This window comes from Podarcis pityusensis (genome assembly GCF_964106645.2).
Source record: "Podarcis pityusensis genome assembly, chromosome: 1".
Lineage (NCBI taxonomy): Eukaryota > Metazoa > Chordata > Lepidosauria > Squamata > Lacertidae > Podarcis > Podarcis pityusensis.
The window spans coordinates 60,342,365-60,359,712 of NC_138028.1; the positions used below are offsets into that span (position 1 = coordinate 60,342,365).

Here is a 17,348-nt window from a genome sequence, read left to right on the forward strand (position 1 = left end):
TTAGTGGAGTCTGTAACCTGAAGCATATGTAACACGAGGTACCACTGTATTTTCAAGAATTGCACTCAACTGAACGAGTCCTTCTGTGAGTGCAGCTTCTCTTCCTTGAATGGAAATGGCTGCTGTTCATTGGGCAAAAGAGGGTCACCCTGAATATTTCCCCTCACCAGTGCACTCAGAACAATTATACACCATGATGTCATGTTTTCAAGTGATACATTACAGGGATGCTCCTCACAGGCTGTTTGGAGGAGTGTAGCTGCTGTGGCAGAATTATTTCAAAAAAATGTTTTATTTAAAAAAGGAAAATAGAAGCCTCTGTCATTCCACCCCTCTGAAAATGTGGCAGTTGCTCTTCTTCCACATCTGAAAATGGCAGAAAATGCTCCCCCACCCATGAAACATGAGCCCAGGTCACCTTTAGTTTGTAAGATCATGCCTCATGTCTGAAGAAAAATGTTGCCTATTTTGCATTTTGAGATGTTTTATTTATGTAAACAGGGCAGGACATAAAAGGACCCACTCAGCAGGATAAGGAATAAATAGAGTGCCCAAAAACACAGATTCCCCCAGCGCCTGCAATTTTGGGTTCCCATATGTGTAGCAGGTTCACAGCTTTTTCAGCTATTTTGGCATTTGTGGATGTCAGTCTCCATGTGTGGGATTTGAATTGCAAATCATTTCGGATGGATGGTGAAGCCAGTGCAAGTGAAACAAAAGAGTGCAGATAAAGAATACATCCCAGAAAAGAGTCCCTTCCCTTGGTCATCATATGAAGAAAAAATAATAATATTGTACTTGAAGGGTCCTAGCTTGTAGCATACATTTGGAGGAAAAGGGGAGAGAATTAATTGTGAGGAATAAATAAACCAGGCTTTTAGGAAATTCTAGGTAATCACAAATTTAAATTTAGTCATCAGATGTGAAGCATTGCCACTTCTGAAAATTTCTCACCTCAGTTGATGATAAAGTTAGAGTGAGGCTGTGGGTATGCAGGAAGCACACATTTCAGTCTTGCGAAAAGCTGCTTCTTCATACTCCACAGATCACATTGCCAGTAAGGAGATAGGAAAGCAGAACAAAGGAAGAAGCTCACAACACAGATTTGAAGTGGGTTCCTGTCTTGCAGTAAAAGATATTGTGAGGAAGCTCAGGATGAATCAGTTGATTTCTCACCTTTATAAATCTTATTTTTATGTCTTTTATTTAGTGACTTTTTTGCTTAAATGCATTAGAAATGAATTTACAGAAAATGTGATTCAGCTTAATTATTGTTTGTATTTAGAACTGATTTTAAAAAAAAAAATTATTGTAAAGGAGACAAAAATAGCTAAGTAAAAAGTCCTTAGTGAGGTCTTTAAATAATTAGTGAAGTTTTCAAGGGTTAGATTTTTGATGCTGGGGGAAGAAAAACTTTACAAGTTTATGATTTCCTTTTTCTCTTCAGACTGATGCTGAAAAGCATTCCCAAGTGGAGCGGAATTCCTTGTGGTCTGGCGACGAAATCAAGAAATCCGATGGTGGCTCAGACAGTGGTGTGAAGATGGAGCCTGGGTCTAAATGGAGAAGGAATCCCTCTGATGTGTCTGATGAATCTGATAAAAGCAATTCTGGGAGGAAGAACACAGTCATTTCGCAGACGGGTTCCTGGAGACGGGGCATGTCAGCTCAGGTTGGCATTACCACACCAAGGACAAAAACGGCAGCCACCTCAGGAACTTTGAAGACACCTGGAACAGGTGAGGAATGCACAGCCAACAGACAAACAATGCAGGCCAAGAATTTGTGCAGTTAGAAGAAAATTTCCTCTGTCAGGATTTCAACTGCATTTTGATCTATGCTTGTCTTTGATGGAAAACTGTGCAATAAATCTCTGCCCTTGTGTACCAGTGCCAAACTAAAGAGGTCCTGCCAACAATGATGTCGACTCAATAGTGTCTTGTAACTGGGGTGAAATTTGCCTCTTGAATGGATGATGTATGTGCTAAGCAGTAGAACTCATGTGTTTTCTTGAAAGCGTAAATAAATCTGAAGGCACCTTTGAATGCTTAGTTAAGACCAGCTTGTTATTTTTTAAAATCACAATCTACTTAATTAGAAAACATGTCTAAGTTGCATATGCAACCTATCTCCTTGCAATCATCATATCTAGCTGTGATAACTAATTGCCCCTGCACGTTTCTTAACACTGCATCCCATTGCAAATGAAAAATAGCAGGAGAAACTGAGTGTGTAGGCACCTTTAGCCTGGTGTATAGGTACTCTTAATTTAAAAGTAACTTTGAGGTTCTAAATCAGGGGTCGGCAAACTTTTCTGCCGGCGGGCCGGATCGCCCGCGCATGGGAGTGTGTGCACCTGTGCACATGCATGCCCGCCCGCTGCTCTTTCCCCCCGGGCTTTCGGAGCCATGGCAAGGGAGGAGATGGTGTCTGCGGCTTCTTATTGGCTGCAGAAGCTTCCTGCAGCCAATAGGAAGCCATGGCTGCATCCTGGAAGTCAGTCCCCGTGCAGAGCTAAACCGGTGCACCGCGCTGGTTTAGCTCCACGTGGGGACTGACCGAGCGGGCAGCAAGGGCCAGGGGCCAGTTTAACGACCCCCACGGGCTGTGTCTGGCCCATGGGCCATAGTTTGCCAACCCCTGTTCTAAACTAAGTGCAAAACTACCACTGTGAAACAGTAGCAGCACAGGCCCTCTGTGGCCCACATCACCCAGAATGCCTTGCACTTAGGATGCACCCCCTCTTCAGAGCAAGGGAGAGTGAGAGTACCAGGGCTGCTGGCATGTTAGTATGGACAAAACAGCTTTAAACTAGGAGATGGGGGTGAGGAGAGGAGGGGCGTGGCTGGTGGTGACCACTGCGGTTGATGCACTGCCTTGCCTCATTCTTGCACAACCACCTCCAGTTGCTCCATTTTTTCACACCCTGGGGCAGGGCTTTTTTTCACCTGGAACTCAGTGATACTCAGTTCTGGCACCTCTCAGGTGGAGGTATTCATGGTTAGTATTCACCTCATTTTCTAGAAAAATAGCACTGCCCTTGGGTAAGTGTGGGGAACCTTTGGACTACTGTTCCTATCATCCCTGACCATTGGCTGTACTTGCTGGGGACAATGGGAGTTGTAGTTCAGCAACACTTGAGAGCCAAAGTTTTGCCACATCTGCCCTAAGGATACCATGCTCACTTGGTTTGAATCATTGGGCCCACATGCTCAAATTTCAGTTTTAAACACAGCAGATATATTATCCTGTCATTCCTGTGCATAGTGCTATTGATTTCTAGAAATTAAGCAAAGTTAGAATGCTTCCACATACTCTTGTGTTTCATGTGTTTTAAGCTTTTCATCACTTCTTTATACTAATGTGCACAGTGTTTGGTACCATGCAATATTTGAACTTACTTTCCTTTTTTCCTAGGAAAAACTGATGATGCCAAGGTATCGGAAAAGGGTAGAATTTCTCCCAAATCTGGACACATTAAACGTTCCCCATCAGATGCAGGACGAAGCAGTGGTGATGAATCAAAGAAACCTTCTGCAAATAACTCTAGAACAGCTGCTGCTAACACAAATGCATTTGGATTTAAAAAACAGAGTGGGTCAGCTGTAGGCATGACCATAATAACAGCTAGTGGGGCAACAATCACTAGTAGATCAGCTACCCTGGGCAAAATCCCCAAGTCATCTGGACTTATGGGAAGGTCTACTGGTCGGAAGACTAGTGTTGATGGCTCGCAGAATCAGGACGATGGTTACTTAGCCATTAGTACTCGAAGCAATCTTCAGTACCGGAGTTTACCCAGGCCCAGCAAATCCAGCAGCAGAAGCGGAGCTGGCAATAGATCTAGCACCAGCAGCATAGATTCCAACATAAGTAGCAAGTCAGCAGGCTTGCCTGTTCCTAAGATGAGAGAGCCAGCCAAAGTTGCCCTTGGGAGCTCTCTGCCAGGTTTAGTCAACCAAACAGATAAAGAGAAAGGGATCTCATCGGACAACGAAAGTGTAATCTCTTGTAATTCTGTTAAAATGAACCCAGCATCTCAGCCGGCTTCAAGTGCATCCCAGAGTGCTCACCAGCAAGGAGTCAAGTACCCAGATGTAGCCTCCCCTACCTTGCGCAGGTATGTAGAGCTTGTTCAATTGTGCAGTGCCTGAAAGGAGTTCAGAAGCTTTGGGGGGTTATGTTCTGACTTTGACATTCTTGAAACAGAAATAATGATGATGATGATGATAATGTATAGACAGCTTTATGGCATAAAGCCATAAAAGCAGTGTATAAAGTAAAAACAGACACTGAATGAAATATTCTCTGGGAACGATTTTAGCCACAATAAATCCTCCATTACACTGCCATTCTGGATGAAATCCAAAAGATCACCTTTTCTGAAAATGAAATTTTCCTTACCTTTTGTAAGAAGAATACACGTTTTGAATGCCAGATTTTCTAAAACACCTTCGTTGCAGACCTGTTCATAGCTAGAAACAGTCATTCTGGTGATCCTAGCCAAGATTGCATATACTTTATAGGTGTGCTTGGTGCCCATTTCCTCCCCCTTCCCCCCCCCCCAATATTAAGTGGGACAGTGGCTTGCCCAACATGAATCTAGGAGAAAGTACATGATACACATCCTGAAAAATATGTTAATATGAATACTTAACGTATTTACACAATGGCAGAATAATTAGAGGTGTCCATGGGCAGAGGGAAATCCTAGAATGACCTTATTTGATCTAGCATTTAGAGACAGAGGTGAACATAGAGGAAAGGGGGAAACTATCACATTTCATTCAGATCCAAGTCAGCATTAGTGTGCCTCACTCATTGGTGCACTGACACCAATTTGCCTATTCTGAGTGCAGGTTATACTGTGTGCATGTCCATCTACACACAGTATAGATCAGAACGAAATAATCTCTAATGTATCCCATTAATCTGACAAATAAGGATTTCTCCCAAATGTGTTTGAGCCAAGTAAAATATGGGGGAAAAAAGTTTAAACTCAAAGGTTCTTAGTATGTTTCCTGACTTTCTTTCCTTTTCTTCCCTTCTTCAGACTTTTTGGTGGAAAGCCAAGTAAACAAGCTCCCATCACAACTGCAGAAAGCATGAAAAATTCAGTGGTCATCTCCAACCCACATGCAACCATGAACCAACAGGGGAACCTGGATTCTCCTGGCAGTGGCATACTGAGCAGTGGTGGTAGTAGTCCCCTTTATAGCAAGAATGCAGACATGAACCAGTCTCCATTAGCTTCTAGTCCCAGTTCAGCTCATTCGGCTCCTTCCAACAGCTTAACCTGGGGCACTAATGCCAGTAGTTCTTCTGCTGTTAGCAAGGATGGGATTGGATACCAGTCTGTTAGCAGCCTGCACACCAGTTGTGAATCCATAGATATTTCACTCAGCAGTGGAGGCGGCCTGAGCCACAACTCGTCCAGTGGCTTGATTGCAGCTTCTAAAGATGACTCGCTGACTCCCTTTGTTAGAACCAACAGTGTAAAGACAACATTGTCAGAGAGGTGAGATTCCCCCCCCCCCCCGAAGACCTTTGTGATACATACTGTGGTTTATGTAATCGGTAGCTTAATCATGACATGTTTCACTGTGAATTATTCCCACGGAGTTCAAGTGTCATTCAGGATAACTTATTTTTGTTCAGTTTGACATTCCTATGAGGTAAATAAGGATTGATGGAGATGTTGTGCAAGCATGAATTAATGGAGTTCAAAAGATGGCTGTGATCACTGTGCCTGTCATCCTTTAAAAAATCTCTGTTAACTGTCGGCTCCCAAACATGTATGATGAAAAGTGCCTAGATTTTCAGACGGGTGAATAACAAACCACCTCATATATGAACTGGATCGTCACAGGTCTGATTTCACCAGTGAGAACTATAGCCATGAATAAGAGGCTTGGCATACACCTTGACATAATGTGGCAACTATGAAGAACATGCTTTATTTCCTGTTAAACCATACTTGAAAAGAGCAGCATGCCTTGTCGTGTCCATCCATTCGATGGGCATCCTGTTCTGCCATTTAGATCTCAGCTAGGATCACATCAGTACATTACTTTTCAGTACTGTATTGGGCCAATAAATTAGTGTAGGTTATAATTTCATAGATCAATGCATAAGAACTCCACATAAAGCATAGTGCCTGAGACATAGGGAGAGATGTGAGTTGGGAAGGATTTAGTTCAAATCTCACCTCAGCCACAAATTTGCTAGATAATCTTAGGCAAGCCATTATCAGTCAGCTTCATTCTTCCCTTTTTAACATGTGGACAGTAATACTGGCCTATTGGTACTAACTTAGAACTAACTTAGTTGGTCTTAAAGGTGCTACTGGAAGGATTTTTTTTATTTTGGCCTATTGGTAATTACTGAGATAATGAATGTTAAGTACTTTGAAATACTAGGGGCCAAACTACATATGACATTTCAAGTGCCGTTAAAATAAATGCAGATTGCATTATCTGGTTTAAGTAACAAATAATTAACTGGAACAGGACAGACCAGAATATGGAATTTAAGCCTCTGCTGCAGTCCTGAGAAAAATCCTTCCTGTGTTGCTGGTATTTGATGTGGAGGAAACTATTCCACTAATGCCCATGGAGGTTTTCCCCAAAGCAAATACCAACTTGAGAAGAGAGATTTTCTTTAGGATTGCAGAAGATGAAAAACTTAAATCCCCTCTTCATATCTACTCTGTTCCCATTAATTATCAATATGGTGTAATTTGTATTTTTAGAAACCTGCACATTAGCTGCAAAAATGCATTTAATGATGTTCTTAACCTCACGTGTAGTTTGGCCCTAAGGTTTAGTATCTGTTGTTCCTTTCTGGACATATCCATCACAGTTATGATGACTTAGGTAATCCAGTTTAATTTTGTCACCCTATATTTATTTTGATTGCAAAAGTGAGCTATTTTCATTGATCTTACTTACTACCACAATTCTGATCTGATGAGTAAGGGCAAGTTAGAAGGTAGGCACCAGGAGCTAAACAAAGACAAAATGGATATGTCACTTTTTCTTGTATAATTGATGATAGTATGAGCTTTTTGTGCTATACTCCTGCTGCTGTAGCTATATTACTACATTTACCTTTTCTTGCAAAAGAGATGTGCTGAGCCTTCTACAAAACGTAGGAATGATACAGTTCCTACCCACCTTGGGCTATGGCAGCTGGGGAGGTTTGTCGTCCTAAATAAAAGCATTTTCACCAGAATGCTCTCACTTGTTCTCTGCCCTCCATATCCACCCCAGAAATAGGCAGACCAATGTATTTAGATCTTTCCCAGATCCATTTCAATGGTTGGTTCACCACTCAAAGCAAAAGTTGGGTTCTAGTATCTGCAGTTCCTTAGATTGTTTTGGCTTGGGAATGGCACCTATCAACTTCATTTTATGGTCATGGATCTGCAATGGCATGCCAACTTACCCATTTGTTCAAGACCCTTGTCAGTTTGCATTCCTATGGAAAATGGTTCTCATGCAACCACTGTATGGATAAGAAACCACAAAACAAAGAAGTTGGAACTGACGTTAAATGTTTCTCCAGTGAAAACCACAGGAGTTGAAAATTTTTTTGAAGCTGTCTAACCCCGTTGTAGACCTTTTTTTCCACTTAGAACATTCTAATTTGCTGTGGCATCGTAACATACAAAAACTCTTTCCCTTTCTTCCTTTTGTGCTAATATTCCTCTCTCTTTTTGTTGTTTTTGTTTTTGTCTTGTTGGACTTTATTCTTCTAGCCCTCTCTCTTCCCCTGCTGCTAGTCCCAAATTCTGCAGAAATACTTTACCCAGGAGGCAGGACAGGTAATGCTGTCTCAGGGCAGTAGAATGCACAAACAGTCGAGAAGGTTCATTTTCACACTTGAGAAGCCAAAAGTGTATTGTGCAAGACTGTGCTCAGTGAAGAGTGTGTGTGTTTCACTGGGATGTGTAAACCCTCACTCAAAAGACATGCCAGTGAGAGACCGTTTTACAGCGCTGTGTCCCAGTTTACTCTGGGGAGAGGCATGTGGAAAAGCTGGAGAGTGTAGCAGTTTTTCCAAGAACAAAATGAACAATCTCTTTAAAGTTTCATATTTTATCTGCCAGCGTAAACTCTCACTAGCATTTCGGCATTCTGGTGGCATGCTGCTTTCCCTCACGTTTCAGGCCGTATCACCTTTTTGTCTTGATCCCTCTATCCCCCACCCTTCCAGCGTGGCTGAAATATATTTCCTGTTACAAGTTGCTCACCCATTTTAGCTTGTGGGGTGGGAGAGGGAGGATCATAGGTGTGTGTGTGTGTGTGTGTGTGTGTGTGTGTCCTTGTAAAAATGAATGCAAGGAAGCAAGATATGTCAGAAGTGCTGTTGCTGTCATTTGTGCTTTGTTCATCTGACACCAGTAACTGATGGAGAATTAATTCTAACGCTTCTATGTCTCCTGCACGGGTACCATTTCAGTTTTCAGTAGGTGGGGAAACCTTTTCAGCTAGATCGAAAGTCTTGCCATTGGAGAATACAAGATTATTATTATTAGTTTGTTTAAAGCAGTATATTTTAAGAGCATTTGTTGCAACTGCTTTTTAAATGTCTCATACAGTGGCATTATCAACACACACCTGTCAGACCTTATTTAAAGCAAATGTATTTGTTGCTATTGGTGGCCCTTGTGAGAATTTATAACAGTAGCCATTCCTAGTGTGTATAGGATGCCAGGAACAATCACATGTGATCTGGACCACAGTAGTACCCTGGTCTCCTGAAAGTGGAAACCCGGATCCCTGTTGGTTGGTCATTTGCCTAGTCGCCATTTTCAGTGGTGTGCATTTGTTAGAGATAGCATTAAAACAAGATTGTGGCCATCTGTGTCCTAAATGCATTCATCTGAGGCATGCACACTTCATATTAAAAGCTATCTTCTTCCAGCCACATTTGTGGAAGAGAAACAGGAAGGTCACTGTGTGATCCCTATCTTCAAATGACCATGAAAAGTCACATAAAATGATGTTCAGTGGTTTGAGGGTCCAAAGTCTTCATTTTGCATGGTCCCTTGTGCATGTTCTGTATATAACACAACCCACACGTGGTAAGAAGGTTTTTTGCATGTCGGCTTGGCAGGGGCTCTCGTTATCTTTTCCAGTACCATGGTGCAGCTGTTTAATAGTAAATTCTCCTCTCTTTCAAGCTGATCTTTAATCCTCCTCTTTCGTTCTTTTCTTCTGAAGTTCTTTTCTTTTAACTTTTCTACAGCGACCCTCATCTTGATAGGAACACTTTGCCTAAGAAAGGACTCAGGTATTGGTGTTTCCACATAGCATAAGCAGTTTTCCATGTGGTTTTTGGAGCTTTGCTTTGTATGTCTCTTGTGGCCGTCAGTAGTGCTGGTGGTGGTGGTGGTGATCTCAGCTTTTGCAGTGCCTGGCTGCAATCTCTTCCTCCTTCCTCCCTCAGCCTCTTTGAAGCAGGTCATTGCCCCCTTTCCTTTACCCTACATGCTTCTTTCCATCTGATAACGTCTCAGCTTGAGCAGGGACTGCAACAGTAGCTGGCTGGCTCTTTGAAAAGCGCATCTCACGAACCATCACTGAGCTTGGTTTGCAAGCAATAATTTGCAGCTTTTACGACCAAAGTAGGAACTAGTTGATGTTATTCTCACAGTGTAACTTCTGAAATGCAGATCAAGAGGAATTTATAGGTCATTAAAAATGCACATTTTACAATACAACAGTTGGAGCTGTACTAGTACTTTAAATACAAAAAAGTATCAAACCAATCAGGTGCTCCATAAATGTCTGCTTCCAAAACATATAATACATGTGATTTGACATTAAGAGAAATTACACAGAAGAATATGTTTCTTTTGTAAAGAAAGGAGACTTTAAACATGTTTACTAGGTTCATTAACTTTAATACAACAAAATGAAAGCGCTGAACTAACTCAGTGGAAAGTATCTGGCAAAACAGTTCAATTTCAGACTGTATTATAAATACTTTTTTAGATAATGGAAATGATGGCTTTACATTAGAGCTGCAATTTATTCTGCACTACAAAGACATTGTTCTTTGCAGCAGCTTTGATTGTCACACTGAGCTAGGTGCTAAAGCATTTTGCTAATTTGTGGGGTGAGGGTGGGGAGAGATTGGTTGGTCTGAATTGTTTTCTGTGCCTGTCAAATGTCTCCAGCTAAATAATGAATGACATCTTTTAAGTTTAAAGTATTTGAATGTCAAAGAGGTAGGTATTTACACTTTTGTTCTTTAGCATATTGTGCTAAACTTTGTGTGCCTGTTTATGGCTCCAATCCCTGAAAGATCTATACACATTAATGACTTTCATCTTCAGTATCTGAAACTAATACTCAAAATTCAAGGCTGATGGCAGGAAGACAGTGGTGTTGCCAGTACCCTCTTAAAAGTTGTGCATTCTCATTTACTTCAAAGACTAAAAAATAACTGAGGATGTGATGATGATCACTGTGATCCAGAACCTGCCATGCACAAAATTTATATTCACATATAAATGGGCTTTACCTGGGTTCCTCCTCCCCATTTTTTTGTTTTTTGTTGCTTTTTGTTTTGTAAGGACCAGTAATCCCAGTCTTGCAAATACCAGTAGACCTCTGTTGTGTGTTTTAAAATTTATTGGCTCTATATCCTATTCTCCCTGAATGGGGAGGTTGTTACCCCGCCACCCTCACTCAAGCCCCACATTGCCTATACAACTATCATGTGAGGTTAGCTAGGCTGAGCAATAATGGCTGTGGCTCACCACTGACTCATGATTAAATGGGAATTTTAATCTAGTCTTTCTGTTCCTGGTCCAATACTAGGGTTGGCATATTTGAAAAAGTGAAAATCTGAACACAAAAAAAGTTGTTGAGCTTGCTTTCTTTTTTTGCAAAATCTTAAAATCTTCGCCACCATCTAGACTTCCGACGTGGGTTGCCATACATCTGGACATTTCAGTGATTTCTGCCTAGACACTGCTTCCGACTGCCATATTCTAGCTATGTCTGGGAAATTCTGGATGTATGGCAACCCTATCCTATACTCTAACCAGCAGCCTGAAAAGCAGGGAAGAGCTAACATCTTTGCCCAGTTGTCTGGAGACAGTTTGTACTTTTATGTGCACCTTATGTAAGTGTCTATTTACAAGCTTGGTGTAGCTTTCTTAGGGATAGATCTACACCCCTGATAGGGTTTATAATTAGGTGAAGGTGTCCTTCTGACCAACTCTGCCAGGTTTTGTAGTCAAGGCTTCACCACCACAGGAAATGCTGGCTGTTTGGGAGCTGCTGCCAGAAATCTTTCCATCAGCAGAAGCCAACACAAGGCCTTTCAACGAGGTATTTCAAAGTGAAGCAGAGCAGGGCAGGCTAAAGATCTGCTGGGACCTGAGCCAGCCCATTGAGAGGGGACTGGGCTCCTCTGAGTGGTTTCCTCTGCCACACCAGTCTGAAGCTTTGGATGCAGTTGTGATTTCTCCACTCCAATTATCCCTGTGGCTGGGCGGCCCCAGGAAGCGATTGCTTTGTTAATCTCTAGCCATGTGAAAGCTTCCTCTCAATTCACACTATTTCTTTTCATGGATGCTTATATGCATCTCCTTTTGCTTCACTATGTCCTCTTTCTACAGATCCTTCACCCACCTTTCCAACAACATGTTTGTCCTGTGTTGAAAAGTAGCATTTCACATGAGATTGGATACTCAGCCAACATTTGTAAAATGAAATTAAAACATTTTGTCTCGGAAGTGAAATGCTGATTATTTACATGGCTTGAATATAAGAAAAGCCATTTTTAAGACTCCCAAAGTCTCCCCCACCCACCCCATTTAACTTCCTTCTACTGGAACAATCCAGTGTAGAAAAGAAAAGAAAAGAAAAGGCCTCTGGTAGACAGGAGACTTCTTTCAGCCTCGCTGCCTGTTTTCCTGTCCACATGCTTATGGATTTTCGGTAAACGAAACATTTTTTGAGCAAATGCTAAAGCTTATTTTGTCTGCACAGGTATACTCCTTCATCACAACTTCGCAGTCAAGAAGAAGCAAAAGAATGGCTGCGTTCCCACTCTGCAGGAGGACTTCAGGATACAGTTGTCAGTTCTCCATTTTCCTCTGGTTCCAGCATCACATCACCTTCCGGAACTAGATTTAACTTCTCCCAACTGGGTGAGTGAACTATTCTCTTTTCATAATTGGAACATGTTTAGCATGCTTACCTTTGCAAAGTAGCAGATAGCGCATTGATTTTTTTCCTCACCACAAACGAAAGTGGGATCTCTGCCTGCACAACTGTATGGTGATAGTACTCGGAATCATATTTTCCCTAAAAATAATTTTATTTAAATTCAGTCGTTCCCCTCCTCCACATCATTGTAATGTTTTATATATCATTTCATCGCCCAGAATGGAATGCTTAACAACTCTCTAGGCCTTTCAATATGGCAGGCTACATTATGAGGTATACCGTAATCAGAGGGAAAAGGTCAAGCTAGGGAGTCTGTAGGCAAGTACAGAGAGATAGGCATGGGAGAAGCCAAACACAAAAATTTTAAGACCCAGGACAGATGTAGCCACAAAGGAGGCCTTAGGAAGGCCAGCAGTAACTGGTCTAGCAATCTGAGAGAGGAGAGTGCCAGGGGGAAAATAGGCAGCTTTGTCACATGCCTAAGGGTATATTAGCATGGGATGTTTCCCAGGGGTGGGGAACAAGGGCCAGAGTTTCTTCTGGACAGCCATCTGAGGGCCACACAATGGTGGTCAGTAAGGCAAGAGGCAAAAGTAGGCACTGCAGCACTATCATCTCAAACACAGAGACTATAATTTAACCAAACATGGCAGAAAGGGCCTGAATAGCAATGGCCATTCCTGCTTCAGAGCTTGGGAAGGGAAGTAGCTGCCATCTCTTGTGGGTGATGTTCAATTCATGCCCTTCTGCGAGCAGAGGCTTCTGCTACACAACAGTCCTAATCACACTTAATTGCAATTTATCCATGGCCCATGACCAAGGAGATCTTCACACTGGTGGTACTCCATATATGGCATTACCGTATTTTTCGCTCTATAGGACGCACTTTTACCCCTTCAAAAATGAAGGGGAAATGTGTGTGCGTCCTATGGAGCGAAGACGCCATAGCCCCGCGACCCTCTCCCAGCCGGAGAGGTGATGCGCGGCTATGGCAGGAGCCTCTACAGCCGCGCGTCACCTCTCCAGCTGGGAGAGCGCGCGTGGGGCTAAAGAAGCACCCCATGACCCTCTCCCAGCTGGAGAGGTGACACGCGGCTATGGCAGGAGCCTCTATAGCCACGCGTCACCTCTCCAGCCGGGAGAGCGCGCGCGGGGCTAAAGAAGCCCGTGCTTCACTGAAGGGGCGATGGGCAGAGAGGGGGAGAATTTTTTTTTTCTTGTGCTCCCCCCTCTAAAACAAAGTGCGTCCTATTGTCCGGTGCGTCCTATGGTGCGAAAAATACGGTAATTGCTCTTGCCTGATGACATCTAATGCTAGCAAAAGATACTACTGCCCTGTTTGTGTAGTCATGTTACAACAGTGTTATTTGGTCCAGGGACCAAATAACTGAGATGCTAAGAAAATTTGCTGCCAAGGTTGCCAAGTAAATCACTAAAAAAAGAGTGAAGTACAAAACCAGTTGTCAGGAAATTCCAGAAGAAGAAAAGTAGGAAGGGTAGTTAAATTAGGCATTTTTTTCCTATGGATGTTTATGGCATTGCTGCTGATATAAAAAATAGAGGTTATTTAATGCATATATAGATACTTAATATTCAACAGTTTATTAAGATTTTTTATGATCTGCCACAATAAGTAACAATAGAAGTGAAGCGTTATAAAAAGGAGCATTATAGCTAATCTTAGAACAAAATCTGAAGGTTTCTTTCAAAATAAGTAATCCTGAATGGCCCTCTATGCAGTGGCTGCAAAAAAAAAAAGGAAAAGGAAAAAAAATTGCTATAAGTTGTTTTGGAGATTTGGAGGTATAATCTGAAATCAAGCTAGATTTGAGGTTGTTGGTGTCTATGATATCTTCCCTGTCTTTCATCATGGAAGTTGGCTTATTTTGTGGATGTATGTTCTGTATTATTGTATTAGCACTATTTCTATAAGTTTGTCATGGCATTTGGTTAGAACAGTAAACTTAAGAACTTGAATATTCAAAAAGTGTTATTTGACAAACCAGTAAGGAACCTCCCCTATCAGTGTGTGGCTTAACAGCCATATCATTCGCATTCAGGATTCTCAAACCCAATACTCTTCCTGTCCTTTAAAGCTCACTTGGACTATAGCCTGAGCTCCAGCTATATTAACACAGTCTTCATCCTGGGAACCCAGTCCTGTAAATGCCTTACCTCAAGAAGGAAAATTCCATACATATATACCCGTCTTAATTCCAGATACTAATTATGAAATATTGTACATTTCCATTTTTGATATCTCCCTAAAAACAAACCCTGGAGTACTTTGCTCTTGTTTGACTGTTATATTTAAATACATTCACCAGTTTACAAGAGTGACTATATAGTATATGAAAAAGCTAAGTGTACACCCGTGGGGCATTGCTTTGTGACTTGCAGAAACCTGTGGCCTATCCTTGTAATTTTACTGATTTCTGCATTGAAGTAGTTCCAACTTCAAGGAGCTTTTAAAAAAAGCGTATTTCAAGGAATCCTGTTAATAAAGTGTCAAAGTTCTTGATTAAGATTATATATTTACCATATAATTTATTTCTTTGTTAAATTTGTACCCCACCTTTCCATCAACCTGTGCCTAACATAGCTACCAACAGTAATGACATACAATAAAATGCCAAGACACTGCAATAAAATCTGATTAAAACACATGTTGTAAGAGATGCAAGCCTATATAGCCTGTTCCTGCAGCTTTTACTGCTTGCTTAGAACTTGTGATTTCTTGAAAGGATAGAAGAAATAAGCCAGACCACACCTGCAGTGAACAACTTGGGATTCATGCCTTTTGCAGGGATTGCTTTTTGTTTCTCTCGTCCCATCAGCTTTGCTAGTATGATGGGAAAACTTGAGTCCATTTTATTCTAAGCTAATGCTAACTCTATATGAAATGGGAAGTGGAACTTTAATTCTTGGAACTAGAATGAATAACAAGCAGCACTCATTCTCTGTGCAAATCATCATTTTCATTATTTTGGGTGATGGATTTTGTCTGATAGAAAATTATTCCACTGATGATTACAGAATTGATGCGTATGAGGATACATTTGTTTGATGTAGCTTACCAGTGAAGACCAGTGTAGGTATAATGCCATCCAGTCTTCTAACTGTACTTGAGTGCCCCATGGACTTGCACTCTTTTCTCTGCCCTGCTCTTGCATGTAAAATTCCCTTCTTTAAGGTTTTTGGAGCTAAACATAATTAGTATTATGCTTTCACCAGTATTTTCACTGATCTGGATTAGCTCCAAGCCAGTGTGCAGCTGTAGTTAGAATAGGGTTTCAGTGGGTGGTAGGAAACAGACATGGTGTTAGGAAGTCAAAGGGATGGCAACTATTAATCAGTCAGAATGTGTAGGGACAGCAGTACCATGGACAGCTCCAAGCAAGACACCTTACTCAAACAAGACCCACATATGCCATTAGTAAGGTAAAAGGTAAAGGACCCCACACGCACACACAACTATGGGGTGCGGCACTCATCTCGCTTCAGGCGGAGGGAGTTGGCGTTCGTCCACAGACAGCTTTTTGGGTCATGTGGCTAGCATGACTAAACTGTTTCTGGCACAACAGAACACCATTGCATGTGCATAGATTTTTGAACTTTCTGTGTTTGTCTTGCTTTCTAGCAAGCCCCACCACAGCAGCCCAGATGAGCTTGTCAAACCCAACCATGCTACGGACGCACAGTCTTTCTAATGCAGATGGCCCTTATGATCCTTACAGTGACACCCGGTTCCGGAACAGCTCAATGTCACTGGATGAAAAGAGCAGGACAATGAGCCGTTCAGGGTCATTCCGGGATGGCTTTGAAGAGGGTAAGTGAGCTGAAAATCTTTTTGAAAAGTTGGATCAAGTTCCCAATTGAAATTTGCTGGGGGATAAACTGAATCAAACATTATTAAAGTTTCTCAAGTGTTTAACCATAATGTTGATTAACATTGACTTGTTTATATTTAAGTAAAATTGCAAATATAAAATATAGGGTTTTTTTTAAAAAAAAAAGTTAATTGAGGTAAACAGAGGTGATGGGAATGTTTTACTTGAGTCCTGATGTGATACTAATTTGCCTAAGACCACTAAAACATTTAACCATTTCTTTCAGATGTCAACACATTCTGTCAAATACCTCGTAAAATCCTAATGGTTCTTACTGAAGAATATCCTTGCATAAATATTTGTGTCCTTGCATTTTAAGATGCACAACATTTCATAATCAACTGCTTATTGTTTCCCTCTGTATATAAATGTGAATGGTGCCATTTTCTGTACCTTTTAAGAGCCTCTAAAATTCATTTCCTTTACCTTTCAGTTCAAGATGTTCCAAGTAGCAATTTCCCAACTTGAACAGAGTAGATCTTTGTCTTCCATTGTTCAGGCTTCTTTCTCATACTGTCTGTCAGATGTGGATTGTGAGTGCATGTCGTTGTGGATAATGATTTCATCTGGGAAAGTTCAGTTATGGCACATGCAACATCATATTTTCAGGATTTTCCTTTGAAGTTGCAATTTTGCCTAGAAATCAGCTATTTTTCAAAAGCTGAAGCGCTGGTTTGGATTCATATCCTGTTCACCCAGTTTAAGTACTGTCTTGCTGAGAGAGATCAATCAGTTGGCTATTTCGTGCTGCAGTTCTAGGCCCTAATAGGTGGCAGTTGGATGGAGGTGGACCGTTCAAGGAACTGCTGGTTTCTGGCTCAAAGAGCTCTCTAATCTGGACGTCTTTGCTGTATCAGCCTGGAATTGGTGCAGTGAAAAAATTTAAAATAGTGCCCCCTCCTTACTTGGTCAGCATTAGTGTCAGGGCTTCAAATATGGTGGTGGCTCTACTGCTCCATTTCACACTGCCAAATTTCCCAGCCAAAGTTAGAATTTGCTGTGTCCTTGTATGTATCGCAATGCATGTTTTAAAATTATTATGAATGCCATGGAAGAAAGCAAAACAAATAGTTGTTTAATGGCATGAGTTAAGACAAAAAAATTCCTTTGCTTCTTGACTTCCATGTCAAACTATTAAATCATTAATAGGCCAATATGATTTTCTGATTTGCCCTTTTCCACAAATTATGTGGACAATGCAACAGTGGCAATGAATGTATTTTTAGTTTAATTCATAATAGCATTTAAAACTATTTTCATTCCTTTG

At 41.4% G+C, this 17,348-nt stretch overlaps 1 protein-coding gene across 9 annotated transcripts in view; it reads left to right on the top strand.

Moving 5' to 3' along the window:
• NAV2 (neuron navigator 2) overlaps positions 1 to 17,348 on the top strand; it is a 528,711-nt gene that overhangs the window by 472,776 nt on the left and 38,587 nt on the right. For 6 of the 9 annotated variants that reach the window (XM_080982305.1, XM_080982307.1, XM_080982300.1 and 3 more), the window contains 7 exons: positions 1,448 to 1,739; positions 3,418 to 4,120; positions 5,054 to 5,518; positions 7,760 to 7,825; positions 9,253 to 9,297; positions 12,012 to 12,172; positions 15,832 to 16,020. In XM_080982305.1, the coding sequence (XP_080838431.1) occupies positions 1,448 to 1,739; positions 3,418 to 4,120; positions 5,054 to 5,518; positions 7,760 to 7,825; positions 9,253 to 9,297; positions 12,012 to 12,172; positions 15,832 to 16,020 (1,921 nt within the window). The remainder of the gene's footprint in view (positions 1 to 1,447; positions 1,740 to 3,417; positions 4,121 to 5,053; positions 5,519 to 7,759; positions 7,826 to 9,252; positions 9,298 to 12,011; positions 12,173 to 15,831; positions 16,021 to 17,348) is intronic. The other 3 variants (XM_080982303.1, XM_080982304.1, XM_080982301.1) reach the window with 2 other exon arrangements.